Source organism: Dendrobates tinctorius, unplaced genomic scaffold (assembly GCF_039654945.1).
Source record: "Dendrobates tinctorius isolate UK_male_01 unplaced genomic scaffold, ASM3965494v1 ptg000377l, whole genome shotgun sequence".
NCBI classification, from domain to species: domain Eukaryota; kingdom Metazoa; phylum Chordata; class Amphibia; order Anura; family Dendrobatidae; genus Dendrobates; species Dendrobates tinctorius.
The window spans coordinates 6,992,431-7,015,867 of NW_027362043.1; the positions used below are offsets into that span (position 1 = coordinate 6,992,431).

Sequence of the window (23,437 nt, forward strand, 5' to 3'; positions counted from 1 at the left end):
CCATCATACAGTGCTAACCGGAGCTGCTACACAGTGCTAATTACTGAGTCACCATACAGTGCTAACCACTGAGCAATCATACAGTGCTAATTAGTGAGTCACCTTACAGTGCTAACCACTGAGCCATCATACAGTGCTAACCGGAGCTGCTACACAGTGCTAATTACTGAGTCACCATACAGAGCTAACCACTGAGCCATCATACAGTGCTAACCGGAGCTGCTACACAGTGCTAATTACTGAGTCACCATACAGTGCTAACCACTGAGCCATCATACAGTGCTAACCGGAGCTGCTACACAGTGCTAATTACTGAGTCACCATACAGAGCTAACCACTGAGCCATCATACAGTGCTAACCGGAGCTGCTACACAGTGCTAATTACTGAGTCACCATACAGAGCTAACCACTGAGCCATCATACAGTGCTAATTACTGAGTCACCATACAGTGCTAACCACTGAAAGCTGGCGGATTCTGTGGTTACAGGTTTGGATTTCTATGTTGTAAGCTTGGTCATGTGATCAGAACGTCATGTGACCTAAGAGTACTCATCACGTCTGCGGTTTCAGGAGCCGTCGCCATCTTCTTGCAGACTAAATCCTAGTGTTCAGGTCCTGCAGGCACAGGAAGACAGCTGCGCTGAAAATTAAAATGTGCGCGTCGCCCTCTAGCGGATGTATCGTGTCTATCACGGGATAGTCGGCGGCTGGAGGGGAGCGTGTCTTTTTCACTGGCTGTTCGGTGCAGGATGGCGGCCCTTGTGTCTCCGGGGAGGGACGTGTTTGCTGAGGGATTGTTGGAGCTGCTGAAACCGGCAGTGCAGCAACTGGACGCCCATGTACATGCAGTGAGGTGCGGGCCCCTGTAATGGGGGGGCCCTAGGGGGCCTGTAATGGAAGACGGGTCGGCGGGCTCAATCTCTGGGGGGGCGGGCCCCTGTAGAGGAGTATGGGAAAGTGGGCTGATTTTTGGGGCGGCTTGGCTATTCTTGGGGGGGCGCCCGTAACGATGGACGGGGCAGAGGGCCCACTCTCAGGGGCTGGGTCCTTATTCACGCCGGGTACACATGCACTGAGCAGTTTTTCATGTTTTTCATGTTTATAGTGCAGTAATGCAATTTATGCTATGGCGCTACAGAGTTCTAACTTTAACCCCTTAATGACCAGAGCTTTTTCCTTGTTTTCGTTTTTCGCTCCCCTTCTTTCCAGAGCCATAACTTTTTTATGTTTCCGTTAATATGGCCATGTGAGGGCTTATTTTTTGCGGGACGAGTTGCACTTTTGAACGACGCAATTGGTTTTACCATGTCGTGTACTCGAAAACGGGAAAAAAATTCCAAGTGCGGTGAAATTGCAAAATAAAGTGCAACCCCACACTTGTTTTTTGTTTGGCCTTTTTGATAGGCTCACTAAATGCTAAAACTGACCTGCCATTATGATTCTCCAGGTAATTACGAGTTCATAGACACCAAACATGTCTAGGTTCTTTTTTATCTAATTGGTGAAAAAAAATTCCAAAGTTTACTGAAAAAAAAATTTTCCGATACCCGTAGCGTCTCCATTTTTCGCGATCTCGGTTTGGGTGAGGGCTTATTTTTTGCGTGCCGAGCTGACGTTTTTAATGATACCACTTTTGTGCAGATACGTTCTATTTGCCCGTTCTTGCATTTTAATGCAATGTCGTGGCGACCAAAATAACGTAATTCTGCCGGTTCGATGATTTTTTTTTTTTTTTTTTTTCTCTCGCTACGCCGTATAGTGATTGGGTTGAACTTATTTTTATTGATCGGGTGATTCTGAACACGGCGATACATAATGTGTATTATTTATTTATTTTTTTAAATTATTTTGAATGGGGCAAAAGGGGGGTGATTTGAACTTTTTTTTTTATTTTTGTTGCTTTTTTCATTTAAAAAAAACAAACAAAAAAACACTGGCTGCCATAGCTCGATCAGCTCAGCTACATAGAGGTGATGCTCAGATCGTCTCTATGTAGCAGAATGACAGCATTGTTATGACTGCCGACCACAGAGTGGCGCTCATAGCAATCCAGCATCAACATTCATTCATTCTGGTTGTTATGCCGACGCACCGATGATCCCCAATCACTTGACGGGGGTCAGTGGTGCGCGTATTTCTGGCCGATGGCCGGAAGCGCGCGTTTAATGCTGCTGTCAGCATTTGACAGCGGCATTTAACTAGTTAATAGGCACAGGTGGATCGCGATTCCACCTGCGCCTATTGCGGGCACATGTCAGCTGTTCAAAACAGCTGACATGTCCCGGCTTTGATGCCGACTCGCCGCCGGAGCCCTCATCAAAGCGAGGGCAAAGGCGCTCAATCAGTGAAATCCTAAGTGCATTGCTCCCTGGGAAATGTGCATATGCAAATAAAGTCCGTGGAGCCTCATTTAAGAGTCTCAGACATGGGGCCAGCCAGATCTTCCTCCAGGGAAGGACCCAGCCCAGGAGGAGCAATGCACCTAGGATTTCACTGTGATTGAGCGCCTTTGCCGGCTGCCGCAGTGTTTTCTTTGACTGGTCTCCCTGAGGTCAGTGATTGTTTTGTGATGTTCATAAATTTGACCTAGCATAGTAGGATCATGGATTCTGGCTGATGAACTGGGACGCATATAAACTTGTTTATAGGACAATATGCTCTAGCAAGCTCTGTCATAAACAAATTAAAAAAATTGGTCCAAAATTTTGCACCTTCACATCTTTATACCAGGAATGGCATTAAAATTAGGGATGTACGTTTGGATAGCCAAATCTGAAGCCTCCCATCTGGGAAATGCTACATCAAGAGGCAAAGCCCCTTGGACATTGGTGTGCGCCAATTTACGAGCACTAGGGACAGCGCTAGTACTGGGCATTTCGCCAGAAGCGCTCTTTGCCCTTCTTGTTGTACTTGGCCTTGTGTGTGAGATGGACGAGAATCAATGCTCATTTCTGAGCTATCACTGTCTCCGCTACTAAAGCCCTCGAAATCCACATCGCCAACTGACACTGCGCTTTCTTCACAGTCAGAACATAACGTGCATAAGCCTCCTCTGCACTATAATACTGACGGGCCAGTTTATTCGTTTTTATTTTTTCTGGAAATAGAAAACTGTGACGTGACTGACTTGACCAAATTATTGATGAGACTATTGAAAAAGGCTAATTCTTTAACCTAACCCTACCGTTAGAATAAACACTAACTCTAACTTTACCCTAGCGCTAACCCTAACCTGCCGTATCTGTTTTTTTTTTTACTTTGACAAGATCGCTGACTGACACAGCTGTTGCCAGCAGCACTTGTCACACTGTTTCTCCTCTAATCCCTCACTGACAGATCATCAGAGGAGAAAGTGTTTTTGAGGCTTATCGCCAGCAAACTTTCCCAGTGATTTGTCTCATTGGCTGATGTGACGCTGACGTCACCAGGACCTGAACTAATCAGGTCTCGATGAGGTCGGGGGTCACAGACAGCATTGTGCACCGGAATCTCCTCGTTATGAGGTACGTGGGGGTCCCGATCAGCATGAAACCGCAGACAAATGTCACTGCACAAAGTACTGCTAGCGTCGACATATATTTACCGTTCGCGGTCGCAAAGAGGTTAATATAGGTGTTTCTTTGTCTCTCGGCATTTCACCTAGCATTTCATTTTCCACCGTGAATACCATGGAGAAGAAGGTGTTTAACCCCTTCCTGCCATCCGACGTACTATCCCGTCCATGGGACCCGGGCCCCTATGCCCATGGATGGGATAGTACGTCTCAGCGATCAGCGGCGCCCACGTGTCAGCTGATTATCACAGCTGACACCCGGCACAATGTGTCAGGGGCGGTCACGGACCGCCCCCAACACGTTAACCCCTTGCACACCGCGATCAAACATGATCGCGGTGTACCGGGGGTTAAAGGGAAGCATCGGCAGGGAGGGGGCTCCCTCCGCGCTTCCCTGAGCCCCCCACGGCAGCGCAATGTGCAGCGCTGCTGCGGGGGGCTCCTTTCCTGCAGGCCCCCGAATCCAAGATGGCGACGGGGGCCTGCAGGAAGCTGGCTTCCTCAGTGCCTGCAAAGCGCAGGCATGAGGAAGCCTTCTGCACTGCCTGTGACAGATCGCTGATCTGTCACAGTGATCTGTGATGTGACAGATCAGCGATCTGTCACAGGACAGTGATGTCCCACCTGGGACTATTTAATAAAGTTAAAAAAAAAATAAAGTGTTATAATTTTAAAAAAATCGCCAAATAAATTAGAAAAAAAATAAAAAATATTCCCCCAATAAATCCATTTTTTTTAAATAAAAAAAACAAAAACAATAAAAGTACACATATTAGGTATCGCCGCGTCCGTAACGACCCGCCCTATAAAACTGTCCCATTAGTTAACCCCTTTAGCGAACCCCTTAAAAAAATAAAAAACGAAGCAAAAAATAATGATTTATCATACCGCCAAACAAAAAGTGTAATAACGCGCGATCAAAAAGACGCATATAAATATCCATGGTACCGCTGAAAACGTCATCTTGTCCCGCAAAAAACGAGCCGCCATACAGCATCATCAGCGAAAAAATTAAAAAGTTATAGCTCGCAGAATAAAGCGATGCAAAAATAATTATTTTTTATATAAAATAGTTTTCATTGCATAAAACCGACAAAACATAAAAAAAGCCTAAATGAGGTATCGCTGTAACCGTACTGACCCGAAGAATAAAACCGCTTTATCAATTTTAAACCCCCCCCCAAAAGAAATTCATGAAACGCTGGTTTTTGTTCATTCTGCGTCCCAAAAATCGGAATAAAAAGCGATCAAAAAATGTCACGTGCCCGAAAATGGTACCAATAAAAACGTCAACTCATCCCGCAAAAAATAAGACCTTACATGACTCGGTGGGTCAAAATACGGAAAAATTATAGCTCTCAATATGTGGTGATGCAAAAACTATTTTTACAATAAAAGCGTCTTTTAGCGTGCGACAGCTGCCAAACATAAAAACCGCCATAAATAGTAAATCAAACCCCCCGTTATCACCCCTTTAGTTAGGGAAAAATAATAAAATAAAAAAAATGTATTTATTTCCATTTTTCCGTTAGGGTTAGGGCTAGGGCTGAGATTAGGGTTAGGGGTGTGTTGGGGTTCGGGTTGGAGTTAGAATTGGGGGTTTCCACTGTTTGGGCACATCAGGGGCTCTCCAAATGCAACATGGCGTCTGATCTCAATTCCAGCCAATTCTGAGTTGAAAAAGTCAAATGGTGCTCCTTCCCTTCCAAGCTCTGCCATACGCTCAAACAGTGTTTTACCCCCACATGTAGGGTATCAGCCTACTCAGGACAAATTGCAAAACAATTTTTGGAGTCCAATTTCTCCTGTTACCCTTAGGAAAATAAAAAATTGGGGGCAAAAATATCATTTTTGTGGAAAAAAAATGATTTTTATTTTCACGTCCGAGTGTTATAAACTTCTGTGAAGCACTTGGGGGTTCAAAGTGCTCACCACACATCTAGATAAGTTCCGTGGGGGGTCTAGTGTCCAAAATGGGGTCACTTGTGGGGAGTTTCAATAGTTTAGGTACATCAGGGGCTCCCCAAACGCACATGACACCTGCAGACCATTCCATCAAAGTCTGCATTCCAAAACGTCACTGCTTCCCTTCCGAGCCCAGACGTGTGTCCATACAGTAGTTTTCTCCCACATATGGGGTGTCAGCGTACTCAGGACAACTTGGACAACAACTTTTGGGGTCCAATTTCTCCTGATACCCTTGGGAAAATGAAAAAATTAGGGACTAATTGATCATGTTTGTGGAAAAAATACGATTTTTTTATTTTCATGCCCGGGCATTATAAACTTCTGTGAAGCCCTTGGGGGCTCAAAGTGCTCACCACACATCTAGATAAGTTCCTTAGGGGGTCTAGTTTTCAAAATGGGATCATTTGTGGGGGGTTTCCACTGTTTAGGTACATTAGGGGCTCTCCAAAGGCAACATGACACCCGCAGACCATTCCATCAAAGTCTGCATTCCAAAACGTCACTACTTCCCTTCCAAGCCCCGACATGTGTCCATACAGTAGTTTTCTCCCACATAAGGGGCGTCAGCATACTCAGGACAAATTGGACAACAAGTTTTGGGGTCCTGTTACCCTTGGAAAAATAAGAATTGAGGGTGAAAAGATCATTTTTGTGGAAAAAATATGATTTTTTAATTGTACGGCTTTATGTTATAAACTTCTGTGAAGCCCATGGGGTTCAAAGTTCTCACCACACATCTAGATAAGTTCCTTAGGGGGTCTAGTTTCCAAAATGGTGTCATTTGTGGGGGGTTTCCACTGTTTTGGTACATCAGGAGTTTTCCAAACGTGACATGGCGTCCAATCTGAATTCCAGCCAATTTTGCATTGAAAAAGTCAAACTGCGCTCCTTCCATTCTGAGGTCTGCCATGCGCCGAAACAGTGGTTCCCCCCCACATATCAGGTATCTGCGTACTCAGGACAAATTGCACAATAACTTTTGCAGTCCAATTTCTCCTGTTACCCTTGGTAAAATAAAAAAAATTGAACCTGAAGTATTTTTTTTATGAAAAAAAGTTAGATGTTCATTTTTTTTTAAATATTCAAAAAAATTCCTGTGACGCACCTAAAGGGTTAATAATCTTCTTGAATGTGGTTTTGAGCACCTTAAGGGGTGCAGTTTTTAGAATGGTGTCACTTTTGGGTATTTTCTATCATATAGACCCCTCAAAGTGGCTTCAAATGTGATGTGGTCCTAAAAATAAAATGGTGTTGTAAAAATGAGAAATCGCTGGTCAACTTTTAACCCTTATAACTTCCTAACTAAAAAAAAAAAATTTTGGTTCCAAAATTGTGCTGATGTAAAGTAAACATGTGGGAAATGTTAGTTATCAAGTTTTTTGTGTGCCGTATCTCTGTGATTTAAGGGCATAAAAATTCAAAGTTGGAAAATTGCGAAATTTTCAAAATTTTCGCCAAATTTCCGTTTTTCTCACAAACGCAAGTTATTTGAATGAAATTTTACCACTAACATGAAGTACAATATGTCACGAGAAAACTATGTCAGAATCACGGGGATCCATGGAAGCGTTCCAGAGTTATTACCTCATAAAGGGACAGTGGTCAGAATTGTAAAAATTGGCCCGGTCATGAACGTGCAAACCACCCTTGGGGGTGAAGGGGTTAATATATTAGCTTTTCCCTCGTCATCTCCAACCATACTTTCCTCACAATTTTTTACACTTTCCCTTATGATTCTTTTACTATTGATATAGTTGAAGAACAGCTTGGGATTAGTTTTACTCTCCTTAGAAATATGCTTCTCTGTTTCCTTTTTGGCAGCTTTAATTAGTTTTTTAAAGTACCATAAAGCGGGGGCTTCCAGAAGACATCAATACTCACCCTCCGTCACTGTTTCTTCATCCCTGCATCTCTGTCCCAGCGCTAGCAGCTCCTTCCTGTGTTCAGTGGTCACATGGTACCACTCATTAAGGTAATGAATATGCGTGCCACGCCTATGGGAGTGGAGACGCGTTTATATTCATTACCTTAATGAGTGGTACCATGTGACCACTGAACACAGGAAGGAGCTGCTAGCGCTGGGACAGATGCAGGGATGAAGAAACAGCGACGGAGGGTTAGTAAGGACGGGGGAGGTTGTGAGCCATGCTAGGGAGGTTGTGAGCTATGCATACAACAGGGGCAGCCACACATAGCAGGACAGGGATGAGGGGACAATGCATACCCAGCTTATAATCGACTCAATAAGCTTACCCAGTTTTCTGTGGCAAAATTAGTTGCCTAGGGTCATACTCGGGTATATACAGTATTTTTCTCCCTATAGTTTTTAGAGCTTCAATGGTGCCATCCGGATTTAGTAGTTTAAATGCTTTCTTTTTACTGTTATTTGCCCCTCTTCCTTGTTTAGCCACATTGGGTTTTTCCTATTTCTTGTCCTTTTATTCCCACAAGGTATAAACCACTTAGGCCTGTTTCACACTTCCGTTTTTTGACGTCAGTCAAAATCTGCCAATTTTCGAGAAAAAACGGATTCGCCAAAAAGGGCGGATCCATTTTTTCCCCCCATAGATTTACATTAGCGGCGGATCTTGACTGACGGTCGTCCGTCCCACCCGTTTTTTGACGGATCCGTCAAACTTTTAGCGTCTCCCGGTTGGATGAGACGGACTCTGCAATGTGTTTTCCGAGCGACGGTCCGCTAATTTATATTGCGCATGCCCGGCAGATTCGCTGGAGCAGGGCTTTTAACCCCTGAGTAGCGTTCCGGAACAGCCGTGCAAAGAAAAAAATCTCACCGTTTTCCTTTAAATTTCGGTCACTACCTGCTAAAGCGGATCCATCCAAAAACTGATCTGGTGGCATCCGTTTGTGGCACAATGCTGACGGATCCGTTTTTTTTAACAACCTGGTGGATTTGGACTGACGTCAAATAACTGAAATGTGAAACAGGCCTTACAGGGCCTATTTAGGATGTTCTTAAACATTTCCCATTTATTTTCTGTATTCTTATTTGTGAGGACACAGTCCCAGTCAACCAGATTAAGGGCATCTCTAAGCTGGTCAAACTTTGCCTTCCTAAAGTTCAGTGTTTTTGTGACTCCCTGACATGTCCCCCTAGCGAAAGACAAGTGAAACTGTACAATATTGTGGTCGCTATTTCCTAGATGCCCAACAACCTGCAGGTTTGTTATTCTGTCAGGTCTGTTAGATAGTATTAGGTCTAAAAGTGCTACTCCTCTGGTTGGATTCTGCACCAATTGTGAAAGATAATTATTCTTGGCTATTAGCAGAAACCTGTTGCCTTTATGGGTTTCGCAGGTCTCTGTTTCCCAGTTAATATCTGGGTAGATAAAGTCCCCATAACAAGGACCTCATTATGGGTTGCAGCTTCATCTATCTGCCTTAGTGGTAAACTTTCCATGATTTCTGTTATATTTGGGGATTTGTAACAGACCCCAAAGAGAATTTTGTTACTATTTTTCCCTCCATGTTTTTTGACTCATATGGACTCAACATCCTCATTCCCTTCACTAAAATCCTCCCTTAAAGTGGACTTTAGACAAGACTTTGCATAAAGACAAACCCCTCCTCCTCTCCGATTTTTACGATCCTTTCTACACAGACTGTGACCCTGTAAGTTAACTGCCCAGTCATAGCTTTCATCTAACCATGTCTCGGTTATTCCCACTATGTCATAGTTACCTGTTGATATTTCTGCTTCTAGTTCTTCCATCTTGTTTGTCAGGCTTCTGGCGTTTGCGAGCATGCAGGTTAGAGGATTTTGTTTTGTTCCAATCTCCTCCCTGTGGATTGTTTTAGAAATTTCCTTACCTCCCTTCTGAGTATGATGTCTTGTGTCTTCTTTGCCGCACCACATATTCTCTCAGTATATTTTCTGGCTTCATGTTCTTGTCTAACGTTTTTCTTCCCGTTCCCTCTTCTTCTAGCTTAACGCCCTCCTGGTGAGTGTAGCGAGTCTTCTGGCAAATGTGTTTTTCCCAGGTTTGTTGAGGTGTACTCCATCTCTCTGGCGAGGAGTCCGTCATACAGGTAATTCACACCGTGGTCCAGGAATCCGAATCCTTGTTGACTGCACCATCGTCTTAGCCAGTTGTTCGCATCAAGGATCCTGTTCCATCTCTTGGTGCATGCCTGTCTACTGGAACGATAGAAGAAAAACTACCAGTTCCTTTACGTTCTTCCCCAACTCTTCAAAGTTCTTGCAGATTGTCGGTAGGTCCTTCCTTGCCGTGTCATTGGTGCCAACATGCATCAGAAGAAATGGGTGGACGCCCTTGGAACTGATGAGCTTTGGTATCCTATCAGCAGGGCTGTGGAGTCGGAGCTCATTTTGGTTGAGTCGGTATAAAATGGACCGACTCCGACTCCTAAAATATATAATAAATTGGGTCCAGTAGTTCAATGCAGAATGTGCTGAATATTTTTTCATAGGAATTTGGGAAAGTTATGAAATGTCCTATAAATGGCTGATCTATTCCTGATCTAAGGCTACATTCACACACAGCGTTTTTGCTGCGTTTTTTGAGGATACGTTTTTCAGCTGCAAAAGCAGATCAGCTTTTTAAAAAACCGCATCACCTGAAAGTTTTTTGAGCTCATAATGTTTTCAATAGAGCAGATTTCTAATCTGCTTTTGCTATCTATCCATTTATCCATATCTTATCTGTACCAAAAAGAATGAAAGCCGGGTAGCACACAGACTAACACTCTTTTTTTTTTTTTTTTTTTTTTTTAAACACCAGTCAGGTACACCTCATAGCTGCCCAAAAGGACGCCCAGGACAGGCATTGCTCGTCTTCAGTAACACATCAACATCAATTGATAGTTGGAATAAATAGACTGCATTCACCACATCTTAAGGTGCAGGCTTTATTTTCAAGTGTAGGGGTGTGCAGTATAAGGTTCTGCAGCAGCTGAGGTGTGCAGTATGAGATTCTGCGGAACAGTATGACGTTCTGCCCCCCCACCCCCAGTTTTGATCCTGGCTAAAACCGTTTCTTATAGATATGGCGAACCCTCCGGTAACCCTAAATGAAGGTCAATGGACACAGATGGCTGAATTGAAGGAATTGCTTAATCACCTATTTACCGTGACTAAAAAATTACAAGCTGAGGATTTAACTCCTGGCATTTTCATAGAAGTTGCTATTTTGACTATCCCAAAGAGGAGATTTAATCGCAGATGGCATTTCTGCTTCAATGAAACGGAGAGAGAGACACAGCTATTGGAAAATAACATTTTTCTGGCAGTTGTTTATGTGGACCCAAGTCATCGTATATTGCTTGATGATCAACAGCTTACTAAAGGAAAAGAAGCTCTGACTGAGGTAGCAGTTAGGATGAGTGGCCTACAGGAGGACTGCCAGGCGCAAGAGGACTTGGGTCCTGACAGTGCTACTGCTGCCATATCTTCATCATCAGATGAGGAGTTTGACTTTGACAAGTATTTGGATGATATGGAGCAGGCAAAGCGTTGCTGCAAGGAAAAAGATTTCACTCCGTCTCCTATAGCAAGCAGATTAACATAGTAACATAGTTTTGAAGGCTGAAGGAAGACCTTATGTCCATCTAGTTCAGCCTATTTTTAGTGCAGCTGTTCTGCATTGTTGATCCTGGGGAAGGCAAAAAACCCACAGAGTAGAAGCCAATTTTCTCCATAGAGAAAAAAATTCCTTCCCCTAAGCTGGGTCAACCATCTACCTATAATATTCTGTTATTCGTTACCTTCTATACTGTTACTCACAAGAAAAGCATCCATTCCTTTCTTAACTTCATTCAGTGAGTTGGCCATCACCACTTCCTCAGGAAGAGAATTCCAGAGCTTCACTGCTCTTACCGTGAAGAACCCTCTTCTATGCTGGTGCAGAAATTGTCTTTCCTCCAAACAAAGAGAATGCCCCCTTGTTCTTGTCACAGTCCTTGGTACAAACAGTTCATTGGAGAGATCTCTGTATTGCCCTCTGATATACTTGTACATATATATTAGGTCTCACCTAAGTCTTCTCTTTTCTAGAGTAAATAGACCTAATTTTGATAACCTTTCTGGGTATTGTGGTGAACCAACTCCATTTATCATTTTAGTAGCCCGCCTTTGAACCCTTTCAAGTTCAGTAATGTCTTTCTTGAGCACTGGCGTCCAAAATTGCACACAATACTCCAAGTGTGGTCTGACGAGTGATTTGTACAGAGGGAGAATTATGTTTTCATCTCGTGTCCCCAGACCTCTTCTAATGCATCCCATGACCCTATTTGCTTTGGTGGCAGCTGCCTGACACTGGACACTCCAATTTAGCTTCTTATTGACTAAGATGCCTAAGTCTTTTTCCATGTCTGATTTCCCCAGCGGTTTCCCATTTAGTAAGTAATTATAGCATCTGTTTCTCCTTCCCATGTGCATAACCTTACACTTATCTGTGTTAAACCTCATTTGCCATTTTTCAGCCCAATTCTCCAATTTACTCAAATCTGTCTGTAGTTGCAAACTGTCCTCCTTTGTGTTAACTACCTTACATAGTTTTGTATCATCTGCAAATACTGATATTTTACTGTGTAAGGCTAGTTTCACACTAGCATTTTTCGACACAGCGCCGCCTACTATCGCACATGGACGCTTGCGATCTGCACACCCTATCTTTAGCATAGGGTGCGCTGGCCGTGCTCTAGTAGGATTTTGGCGTGCGCTGCGCACTTTTGAAAGTGCGCCCGTGCGCGCCGAATGCAGCATGTTGCATTTCGGCGCACACGGCGCACCTTCAAAAGTGCGCAGCGCACGCCAAAATCCTACTAGCGCACGATCTGCGCACCCTGAGCTAAAGATAGGGTGCGCAGATCGCAAGCGTCCATGTGCGATAGTAGGCGGCGATGACCGGATGGGGCGGGGCTTAGCGGCGCCGTGCGCTGCGTCGAATAAACGCTAGTGTGAAACTAGCCTAAGCCATCCACTAGATCATTAATAAATATATTAAATAGTAGGGGGCCCAATACAGAACCCTGTGGTACCCCACTAGTAACCCTGGCCCAATCGGAGTATGCACCATTAACCCCTTTCTGCCATCAGACGTACTATCCCGTCCATGTGCCCTGGGACTTAATTCCCAGGGACGGGATAGTACGTCATAGCAATCAGCGGCGCTCACGTGGTGAGCGCCGCTGATCGCGGGCGGGTGTCAGCTGATTATCACAGCTGACAGCTGACACCCGGCACAATGTGTCAGGGGCGGTCACGGACCGCCCCCGACACGTTAACCCCTTGTACACTGCGATCAAACACGATCGCGGTGTAGCGGGGGTTAAAGGGAAGCATTGGCAGGGAGGGGGCTCCCTCCGTGCTTTCCTGAGCCCCCCACAGCAGCGCAATGTGCTGCGCTGCTGTGGGGGTCTCTTTCCCTACAGGCGCCCGGATCCAAGATGGCGACGGGGACCTTCGGGGGCCTGTAGAGAGCTGACTTCCTCACTGTGCCTGCAAAGCGCAGGCATGAGGAAGTCTGCAGCAGTGCCTATGACAGATCGCTGATCTGTCACAGTGATCTGTGATGTGACAGATCAGCGATCTGTCACAGGACAGTGATGTCCCACCTGGGACAATGTAATAAAGTTAAAAAAAAGTGTAAAAATAATTTTAAAAAAATCGCTAAATAAGTAAAAAAAAAAAAATCCCCAATAAATTCATTTTTTTTTAAAAAAAAACAAACAATAAAAGTACACATATTTGGTATCGCCACGTCCGTAACGACCCGCCCTATAAAACTGTCCCATTAGTTAACCCCTTTAGCCAACCCCTTAAAAAATAAAAATAAAAAACGAAGCAAAAAATGATTTATCATACCACTGAACAAAAAGTGCTATCAGAAAGACGCATATAAATATCCATGGTACCGCCGAAAACGTCCGCTTGTCCCGCAAAAAACGAGCCGCCATACAGCGTCATCCGCAAAAAAATAAAAAAGTTATAGCTCGCAGAATAAAGCGATGCAAAAAATTATTTTTTATATAAAATTGTTTTCATTGCATAAAACCGACAAAACATAAAAAAACGACCTAAATGAGGTATCGCTGTAACCGTACTGACCCGAAGAATAAAACCGCTTTATCAATTTTACCGCACGCGGAACGGTGTAAGCCCACCCCCCCAAAAGAAATTCATGAAACACTGGTTTTTGTTCATTCTGCGTCCCAAAAATCGGAATAAAAAGCGATCAAAAAATGTCACGTGCCCGAAAATGGTACCAATAAAAATGTCAACTCGTCCTGCAAAGAATAAGACCTCACATGACTCGGTGGGTCAAAATATGGAAAAATTATAGCTCTCAATATGTGGTGATGCAAAAACTATTTTTACAATAAAAAGCGTCTTTTAGCGTGTGACAGCTGCCAAAAATAAAAACCGCCATAAATAGTAAATCAAACCCCCTGTTATCACCCCCTTAGTTAGGGGAAAAATAATAAAATTAAAAGAAAATGTATTTATTTCCATTTTCCCGTTAGGGCTAGGGTTAGGGCTGAGATTAGGGTTAGGGGTGTGTTGGGGTTCGGGTTGGAGTTAGAATTGGGGGGTTTCCACTGTTTGGGCGCATCAGGTGCTCTCCAAATGCAACATGGCGTCTGATCTCAATTCCAGCCAATTCTGCGTTGAAAACGTCAAATGGTGCTCCTTTCTTTCCAAGCTCTGCCATGCGCCCAAACAGTGTTTTACCCCCACATATGAGGTATCAGCGTACTCAGGACAAATTGGATAACAACTATTGGGGTCCAATTTCTCCTGTTACCCTTGGGAAAATAAAAAAAATTGGAGACTAATTGATCATGTTTGTGGAAAAAATACTATATTTTTTATTTTCATGCCTGGGCATTATAAACTTCTGTGAAGCCCTTGGGGGTTCAAAGTGCTCATCACACATCTAGATAAGTTCCTTAGGGGGTCTAGTTTCCAAAATGGGTTCATTTGTGGGGGGTTTCCACTGTTTAGGTACATTAGGGGCTCTCCAAAGGCAACATGACATCTGCAGACCATTCCATCAAAGTCTGCATTCTAAAACGTCGCTACTTCCCTTCCGAGCCCCGACGTGTGCCCATACAGTAGTTTTCTCCCACATATGAGGTAACAGCGTACTCAGGACAAATTGGACAACAACTTTTGGGGTCCAATTTCTCCTTGTACCCTTGGGAAAATAAAAAAAATTGGTGACTAAAAGATCATTTTTGTGGAAAAAATACGATTTTTTTTATTTTCACGCCCGGGCGTTATAAACTTCTGTGAAGCACTGGGGGGTTCAAAGTGCTCAACACACATCTAGATAAGTTCCTTGGGGGGTCTAGTTTCCAAAATGGTGTCATTTGTGGGGGGTTTCCACTGTTTTGGTACATCAGGGGTTTTCCAATCGCGACATGGTGTCCCATCTCAATTCCAGCCAAAAACTTCAAATGGCGCTGCTTCCCTTCCGAGCTCTGCCATGCGCCCAAATAGTCATTTACACCCACATATGGGGTATCGGCGTACTCAGGACAAATTGCACAATAACTTTTAGGGTTCTGTTACCTTTGGGAAAAATAAAAATTGGGGGTGAAAAGATCATTTTTGTGGAAAAAATATGATTTTTTAATTGTACTGCTGTACGTTATAAACTTCTGTGAAGCCTTTGTGGGTTCAAAGTTCTCACCACATATCTAGATAAGTTCCTTGGGGGGGGGGTCTAGTTTCCAAAATGGGGTCACTTGTGGGGGGTTTCCACTGTTTAGGTACATCAGGGGCTCTCCAAACGCGACATGGCGTCCGATCTGAATTCCAGCCAATTTTGCATTGAAAAAGTCAAACGGCGCTCCTTCCCTTCTGAGGTCTGCCATGCACCGAAACAGTGGTTCCCCCCCACATATCAGGTATCAGCGTACTCAGGAGAAATTGCACAATATCTTTTGCAGTCCAATTTCTCCTGTTACCCTTGGTAAAATAAAAAAAATTGAACCTGAAGTATTTTATTTTCTGAAAAAAAAGTTAAATGTTTGTTTTTTTTTTTTTAAATATTCCAAAAATTCCTGTGACGCACCTAAAGGGTTAATAAACTTCTTGAATGTGGTTTTGAGCACCTTAAGGGGTGCAGTTTTTAGAATGGTGTCACTTTTGGGTATTTTCTATCATATAGACCCCTCAAAGTGGCTTCAAATGTGATGTGGTCCGTAAAAATAAAATGGTGTTGCAAAAATGAGAAATCGCTGGTCAATTTTTAACACTTATAATTTCCTAACGAAAAAAAATTTTGGTTCCAAAATTGTGCTGATGTAAAGTAAACATGTGGGAAATGTTATTTATTAAGTTTTTGTGTGCCGTATCTCTGTGATTTAAGGGCATAAAAATTCAAATTTGGAAAATTGTGAAATTTTCGCCAAATTTCCGTTTTTTTCACAAATAAACGCAAGTTATATGAATGAAATTTTACCACTAACATGAAGTACAATATGTCACGAGAAAACAATGTCAGAATCACCAGGATCGATGGAAGCATTTCAGAGTTATAACCTCATAAAGGGACAGTGGTCAGAATTGTAAAAATTGGCCCGGTCATGAACGTGCAAACCACCCTTGGGGCTTAAGGGGTTAATAACCACTATTTGTTTTCTATCACTAAGCCAACTACCTACCCATCTACACACATTTTCCCATAGCCCAAGCTTTCTGATCTTACTTACCAATCTTTTATGTGGGACAGTGTCAAATGCTTTAGAGAAGTCGAGATAAATGACATCCAATGATTCTCCTTGGTCCATTTGAGAGCTTACATCCTCATAGAAGCTGATCAGGTTAGTTTGACAGGAGCGATCCTTCATAAATCCATGTTGATATGGAGTTAAACATTTATTAACATTGAGATATTCCATAATGGTATCCTTTAGAAACCCTTCAAAAATTTTACCCACAACAGATGTTAAGCTTACCGGCCTATAGTTTCCAGGTTCCCTTTTACACCCCATTTTGAATATTGGTACCACATTTGCTTGCCGCCAATCAAAAGGAACAGACCCTGTTTCTATAGTCTTTACATATAAGGAATAGAGGCCTGTCTATCACATTATTTAACTCCCTTAATACCTGAGGGTGAATGCCATCAGGGCCTGGTGATTTGTCAATTTTAATCTTACTATGGCGGTTCTGCACTTCTTCCTGGGTTAGGCAGGTAATACTTAATGGGGAGTTTACATTATTACTCTGCATTTCCCCTGGCAAATCCTTTTCCTGTGTGAACACTGTTGAGAAAAAAGTATTTAAAACATTTGCTTTTCCCACATCGCTCTCTATGATTTCACCCTCAATTTTAATCATTTTAGTGTTTATATAATTAAAGAATAGTTTGGGGTTTGTTTTACTTTCCTTAGCAATGAGTGTCTCAGTTTCCACTTTTGCTAAATGTATTTGTTTTTTACACATATTTTTTTCTCTATAACTTTTTAATGCTTCTTCATTGCCTTCTTGTTTTAGCTTCCTTAATGCCTTGTTATTGTTATTTATTGCCCTTTTTACATCCTTATTTAGCCACATTGGTGTTCTCCTGTTCCTAGCCCTTTTATTTCTGTACGGTATGGCTAACTCGCAGTGGATGTGTAAAACTGATTTAAATATTTCCCATTTATTTTCTGTGATCCTACTTTTGAGGACATTGTCCCAATCAATTCGGCGAAGGTCCTCTCTAAGCTGATAAAACTTTGCTTTCCTGAAATCCAAGCGTTTTTGTAACCCCCTTCCAGGGCACCTTACTGAAGGACAAGTGGAATTGTATTATATTGTGGTCACTGTTCCCTAGGTGCCCATCGACTCGTACTTCTGTTAGTCTATCTGGCCTGTTGCTTAAAATTAAGTCCAGAAGGGCTGTCCCTCCAGTTGGGCCCTGCACAAGTTGTGACAGATAATTATCCTTGGTCACTGACAGAAATTGGTTTCCTTTCTGAGATACGCAGGTTTCAGTTTCCCAGTCTATGTCGGGGTAGTTGAAGTCCCCCATAATAATCACCTCATTGTGATTTGCTGCTTTGTCTATTTGTTTCAATAATACATTTTCAGTGGTTTCTGTTATATTTGGTGGCTTATAACAAACCCCTATGAGGATTTTATTACTTTTCTCTCCTTGTATCTCCACCCATAGAGACTCCACCTCTTCATTTCCCTCTTGTATATCTTCTCTTAGTGTGGGCTTTAAAGTGGACTTTATATATAGACAGACTCCACCCCCTTTCCTTTTTTTACGATCCCTCCTAAACAAATCATATCCTTGCAAGTTAGCCGCCCAGTCATAGCTGTCATCTAACCATGTCTCAGTTATTCCTACTATGTCGTATTTTTCCTCATACATTACCAACTCCAGATCTTCAATCTTATTGGTCAGGCTTCTTGCGTTGGTCAGCATGCAGGAAAGAAGTTTTGCTTCCTTTTTCTTAGCTTCCTTCCGATTACCCTGTCTTGGGTCCTCTTTACCACATCTAGTATCCTTGATTAGTTTGTCCTTCTGCTGCATGTTCTTGTCTGCTGTTTTTCCTCCCATTCCCTCTTCTTCTAGTTTAAAGCCCTCCTGATGAGTGTGGCAAGTCTTCTGGCGAATGTGTGTTTCCCGGGTTTTGTGAGGTGTATCCCATCTCTTGCGAGAAGTCCATCGTAGAGGTAATTCACGCCATGGTCCAAGAATCCAAATCCTTGCTGCCTGCACCACCGTCGTAGCCAGTTGTTCACCTCTAGTATCCTATTCCATCTTCTTATGCCATGGCCATCGACTGGGAGGATTGATGATAAAACAACCTGTACGTTCAGTTCCTTTATTTTCTTCCCCAGAATTTCAAAGTCTTCGCAGATAGTTGGTAGGTCATTTCTTGCCATGTCGTTTGTGCCTACATGTATCAGTAGGAAAGGGTAGTCGTCCTTGGATTTGAGGATAGTTGGTATCCTGTTGGCCACATCCTTGATTTTTGCTCCTGGGAGGCAGCATACTTCTTGTGCGGTTATGTCCTGCCTGCAGATAGTTGCCTCCGTGCCTCTTAGTAGTGAGTCGCCCATAACTATCACTCTTCTTTTCTTTCCGGACGCAATGCTTGTTGCTCGTGAGTGTTTTTGAGTGTCATTTGTTTCCACTTTTGTTGACAGGGTAACTTTTGTTGATAGTGTCTTCTCTTGTAGATACGGTATCATCCTGAGCTGTGCCATTTTCCTTCTCCAGCATGAGGGCTTCATATTGGTTGCTAAGCTGTGTGGGTGGTGATGACCACTTGATCTGTTTGCTTCTTTTCACCACATGGCTCCACTTTTCAGCCTCTGTATGTGCTCTGAAGCTTTTCTCACTTTCCAAATCCTGAATGGATTGACCATATTTCAGCAAAATATGCTCTCAAAGAAAAAAAAAAATTCAACCGTTCATCAAAACTGACTGTGCATGAGGCAATTCCTTTATACCCGGAAATTGTTAGAGATGTTGCCCATGTGGTTACGGCTTTGCCTCTAACCCAAGTTAGTGTAGAGAGGTTGTTCTCTGGCCTTAAAATTATTAGGTCAGATTTGAGGTCATCTATGAAGGAGGATCTGATGGAGGCAATTCTATTTCTTAGAACAAATTCATTTGTTCCAATAATTATATATTATGTTCTATCTAAATATCTTGATTATTGTATCATAAAAATGATTAAATGTCTGATGTTCACAATGTACTACAATAAATTTTTCACTTAAATATAAGCAATATGAGTCGGAGTCGCAGGTTTGGCTTACCGACTACACAGCCCTGCCTATCAGTCACATCCTTGATCTTCACACCTGGGAGGCAGCATACTTCTCTTGTGGTTATGTCCGGTCTGCAGATGGCTTCCTCTGTGCCTCTCAGTAGTGAGAGTCCCACCACTACCACTCTTCTTCGCTTCTTGGCTGTACTTTGTCACTTCTGGGTGTTGCTGTGTGCCCTTTTCTTCTTTGCTTGCTGGTAGTACCTCATCCTTAGGTGTGCCATCTTCGTCCTCCACAAGGCCTTGGTATCGGTTTCTCAGTAGTGTGGTTGGTGATTATGCCATGGTCTTCTTGTTTCTTTTGCTCACATGCCTCCACTTGTCTGCTTTTGGAGGTTCCCTGATACTTTCTTCACCTTTTGTGACCAGTAGAGATGCTTCTGTTCTGTCTAGGAAGTCTTCATTTTCTTTGCCTTTCAAAGTTGCAATTCTTTCTTCCAGACCCAGCACCTTTTCTTCTTAAAGGGCCAGTAGTGTACACTTCTGGCAGGTGAAATTGGATTCTTCTTCTGGTCAATCTGTGAACATGTAGCACATGTTGCAGCTCACCATGTAGGTTGTCACATCTGCCATGTTGCTCCTAGATCCTGCTGAGTTGCCGTGTGTTTTCCTTCTTGTGTAATCTATGCAATCAGCCAAGCTTTCCTGCAATAATGTCCTAGAGGCAAAAATTTGCATAAGGCGCGCGGTTTGGCGATGCTTTCCAAGCAGCTTGTCCTGGCTGTACCCAACGATCTTCTTGCTGAGGGAGACTTCGCTTTCCAGAAGGCACCTGGAATATGTAAATTGTCGTCTTCAAGCTACCATCCCTGTGTCCTGGAAATGGAGGACGGGGTGGCGGGTTGGGCCCCTGTAATGGAGTACGGGGCGGCAGGTTCTCTTGGGAGGCTGGGCCTTGTAATGGAGGACGGGGCGGTGGGCTCACTTTCGGGTGGAGGGGGAGCTTTTCGGGCCCCTATAAAGGAGGACAGGGCTGCGGACCCATTCTTGGGGTGGGGGCTGGGTCCTTGTAATGGAGGACGAGGTGGCGAGCTGGGCCCCTTTAATGGCGGATGGGAGGGATCTGGGCCCTTGTAATGGAGGATGGAGTGGGCGGGCCCACTCTCGGGGGGGTTGGGGGCTGGGCTCCTGTAATGGAGGATGGGGCGGCGAGCTCACTCCGGGGTTGGGCCCCTGTAATGAAGGACGGGGTGGCGGGCCCCTGTAATGAAGGATGGGGTGGCGGACCCCTTCTTGGGGGGGGGGGGGGGGGGCTGGGTCCTTATAATGGAGGACGGGGTGGCGAGCTGGGCCCCTTTAATGGCGGATGGGAGGGATCTGGGCCCTTGTAATGGAGGATGGAGTGGGCGGGCCCACTCTCGGGGGTGGGGGGCTGGGCTCCTGTAATGGAGGATGGGGCGGCGAGCTCACTCTCCGGGGTTGGGCCCCTGTAATAAAGGACGGGGTGGCGGACCCATTCTTGGGGGGGCTGGGTCCTTATAATGGAGGACGGGGTGGCGAGCTGGGCCTCTGTAATGGCAGACAGGGCGGCGAGCGATGGGCTCATTCTTGGAGGGCTGAGCCCCTGTAATAATGGACTGGGTAGAGGGCCCACTCATGGGGGTGCTGGGTCTTTGTAATGGAGGACGGGGGGCTGGGTCCTGGTAATGGAGGACGGGGCGGCGAGCTGGGCCTCTGTAATGGCGGACGGGGTGGCGGGCTCGCTCTCAGGATCGGGCCCCTGTTATGTCTCTGGGTGTCCCTCATCGCTGCCTCTTTCTGCAGGGAGAGCCAGGTGGACCTGCGGGAGCATATTGACAGTCTAGCGTCAGGTTAGTGGGCGGAGCCTGTTTCATGATATTCCCAGGTTATCAAACATGTAGCTGAGTTGTCATGCTTTCCCTGGTCTTCCCTAGAGCTGTGCAGGATAAATGAGGACCAGAAGGTGGCGCTGGACCTGGACCCATATGTGAAGAAGCTGCTGAATGCCCGTCGTCGTGTCGTCCTGGTGAACAACATCCTGCAGAACGCACAGGTAATGCCGCCCCTGCGCGGTTACCTGACTGTGGGGTGAGAGGACCCCATGGTTCAGGGGCTGCCGTATGTAGCTGTGACAGTGCGGATCCTGGCTGGCCTTTGCCGCCACCCTGCGCTCCTGTCAGACATGATGCTTTTTCTGTTTTGTGGCAGGAGCGGCTGCGGCGTCTCAATCACAGCGTGGCCAAGGAGACAGCACGGAGAAGAGCCATGCTGGATTCGGGAGCCCACCATTCCCAGACGTCCCCCAATAAGTGAGCAGGCGGAGTGGGGGACATGGGCACATCAGGCTTTAGGGTGTCACCTCCAGGGGTCAACACCTAAAGAAGCCATGAACAAGGCGCCAGGTATCACTGCCCCTAATCTTATTGACATGCATGAACCACATTTGGCTCCTCGGGGGAGCGGCCACACTTCCTGGTGTATTCACAGCATTTCATTGGTTAATTGCAACCTTCTGCGATCCCTATGGAAGGTACTGAGGTGGAGCCATGCAGGAGAATCAGCATCGTGAGCAAGGCATGAAAGCGAAGAGGTGGTGGCCATGTCTTGGGGCGGGCCTTGTGTGCTCGGGGGCGGGCTTTATAGACTTTTTCCGATTTACATTTGTGTCGCCTGCAATAAATATTCTGTATTGTGGCTGCTGCTCGTGTCTAATTTCCTGAACTATCACCCCCATCATGTGGAGCAACCAAGTAGCCTCTGGGGGGTGATACTCTTGGTGTGCAGCACCATTTGGTGGCCACGTGTGGTACTACACCCCCGTATAATGGTGGTGTCAAGACTGCAGTTTTATCGCATCTGAGCTTGAGGGATCCTTGCCTCCTGTGATCGTAGCTTCCTCAGACCCAGAAGTCTTTTAATAGAGTTACCGTTGTACACTACAGTGTACTGTAGTACGCCTCTGATTTCCAAGTGAATAACCCTGGTTATGTAACACAAGACGGCCCCCATCCCACCACCGCTTAAATATTTATCAGATGCTGGGGGATTAGATACCGGGTATCACACCAGAGAGGATTAGATGCACAGCTCAGCACACAGGATAGGACTAGATACAAAACTCAGCAGAGAATATCACACAGGATAGGATTTAGATACGCGGCTCAGCAGACAGTATCACACAGGATAGGATTAGATACACAGCTCGGCAGTCGGTATCACACAGGATAGGATTAAATACATGGCTCGGCAGACGGTATCACACAGGATAGGATTTAGAAACACGGCTCAGCAGATGGTATCACACATGATAGGATTAAATACACAGCTCGGCAGTCAGTATCACACAGGATAGGACTAGATACACAGCTCAGCAGACAGTATCACACAGGATAGGATTAGATACACGGATCAGCAGACAGTATCACACAGGATAGGATTAGATACACGGCTCAGCAGACAGTTTCACACAGGATAGGGTTAGATAAACGGCTCAGCAGGCAGTATCACACAGGATAGGATTAGATACACAGCTCAGCAGGCAGTATCACACAGGATAGGATTAGATACACAGCTCAGCAGACAGTATCACACAGGATAGGATTAGATACACGGCTCAGCAGACAGTATCACAGGATAGGATTAGATACACGACTCAGCAGGCAGTATCACAGGATAGGATTAGATACACGGCTCAGCAGTCAGTATCACAGGATAGGATTAGATACATGGCTCAGCAGTCAGTATCACAGGATAGGATTAGATACACAGCTCAGCAGACAGTATCACACAGGAAAGGATTAGATACACAGCTCAGCAGACACAGGATAGGATTATATACACGGCTATGCAGACTCACACAGGAGAGGATTAGATACACGGCTCAGCAGTCAGTATCACACAGGATAGGATTAGATACATGGCTCAGCAGTCAGTAACAGGAGGATTAGATACACGGCTAAGCAGACAGTAACAGGATAGGATTAGATACACAGCTCAGCAGACATCACATAGGACAGGATTAGATACGCGGCTCAGCAGACTAACACCGGATATGATTACATACACGGCTCAGCATACAGGATAGGATTAGATACACAGCTCAGCAGTCAGTATCACACAGGATATGATTAGATACATGGCTCAGTAGACATCACAGGATAGGATTAGATTCACGGCTCAGTATACA

General features: G+C 44.6%; 1 protein-coding gene across 1 annotated transcript; it reads left to right on the top strand.

Annotated features, from left to right (window-relative positions):
• Window positions 1-606: 606 nt before the first annotated feature.
• Window positions 607-21,945, top strand: SNAPIN (SNAP associated protein). Its single transcript, XM_073563036.1, has 4 exons — window positions 607-855; window positions 21,055-21,101; window positions 21,186-21,304; window positions 21,460-21,945. The coding sequence occupies exons 1-4, from the start codon at window positions 752-754 to the stop codon at window positions 21,562-21,564; spliced, it is 375 nt and encodes a 124-aa protein (XP_073419137.1). The 5' UTR covers window positions 607-751; the 3' UTR covers window positions 21,565-21,945.
• Window positions 21,946-23,437: the final 1,492 nt, after the last annotated feature.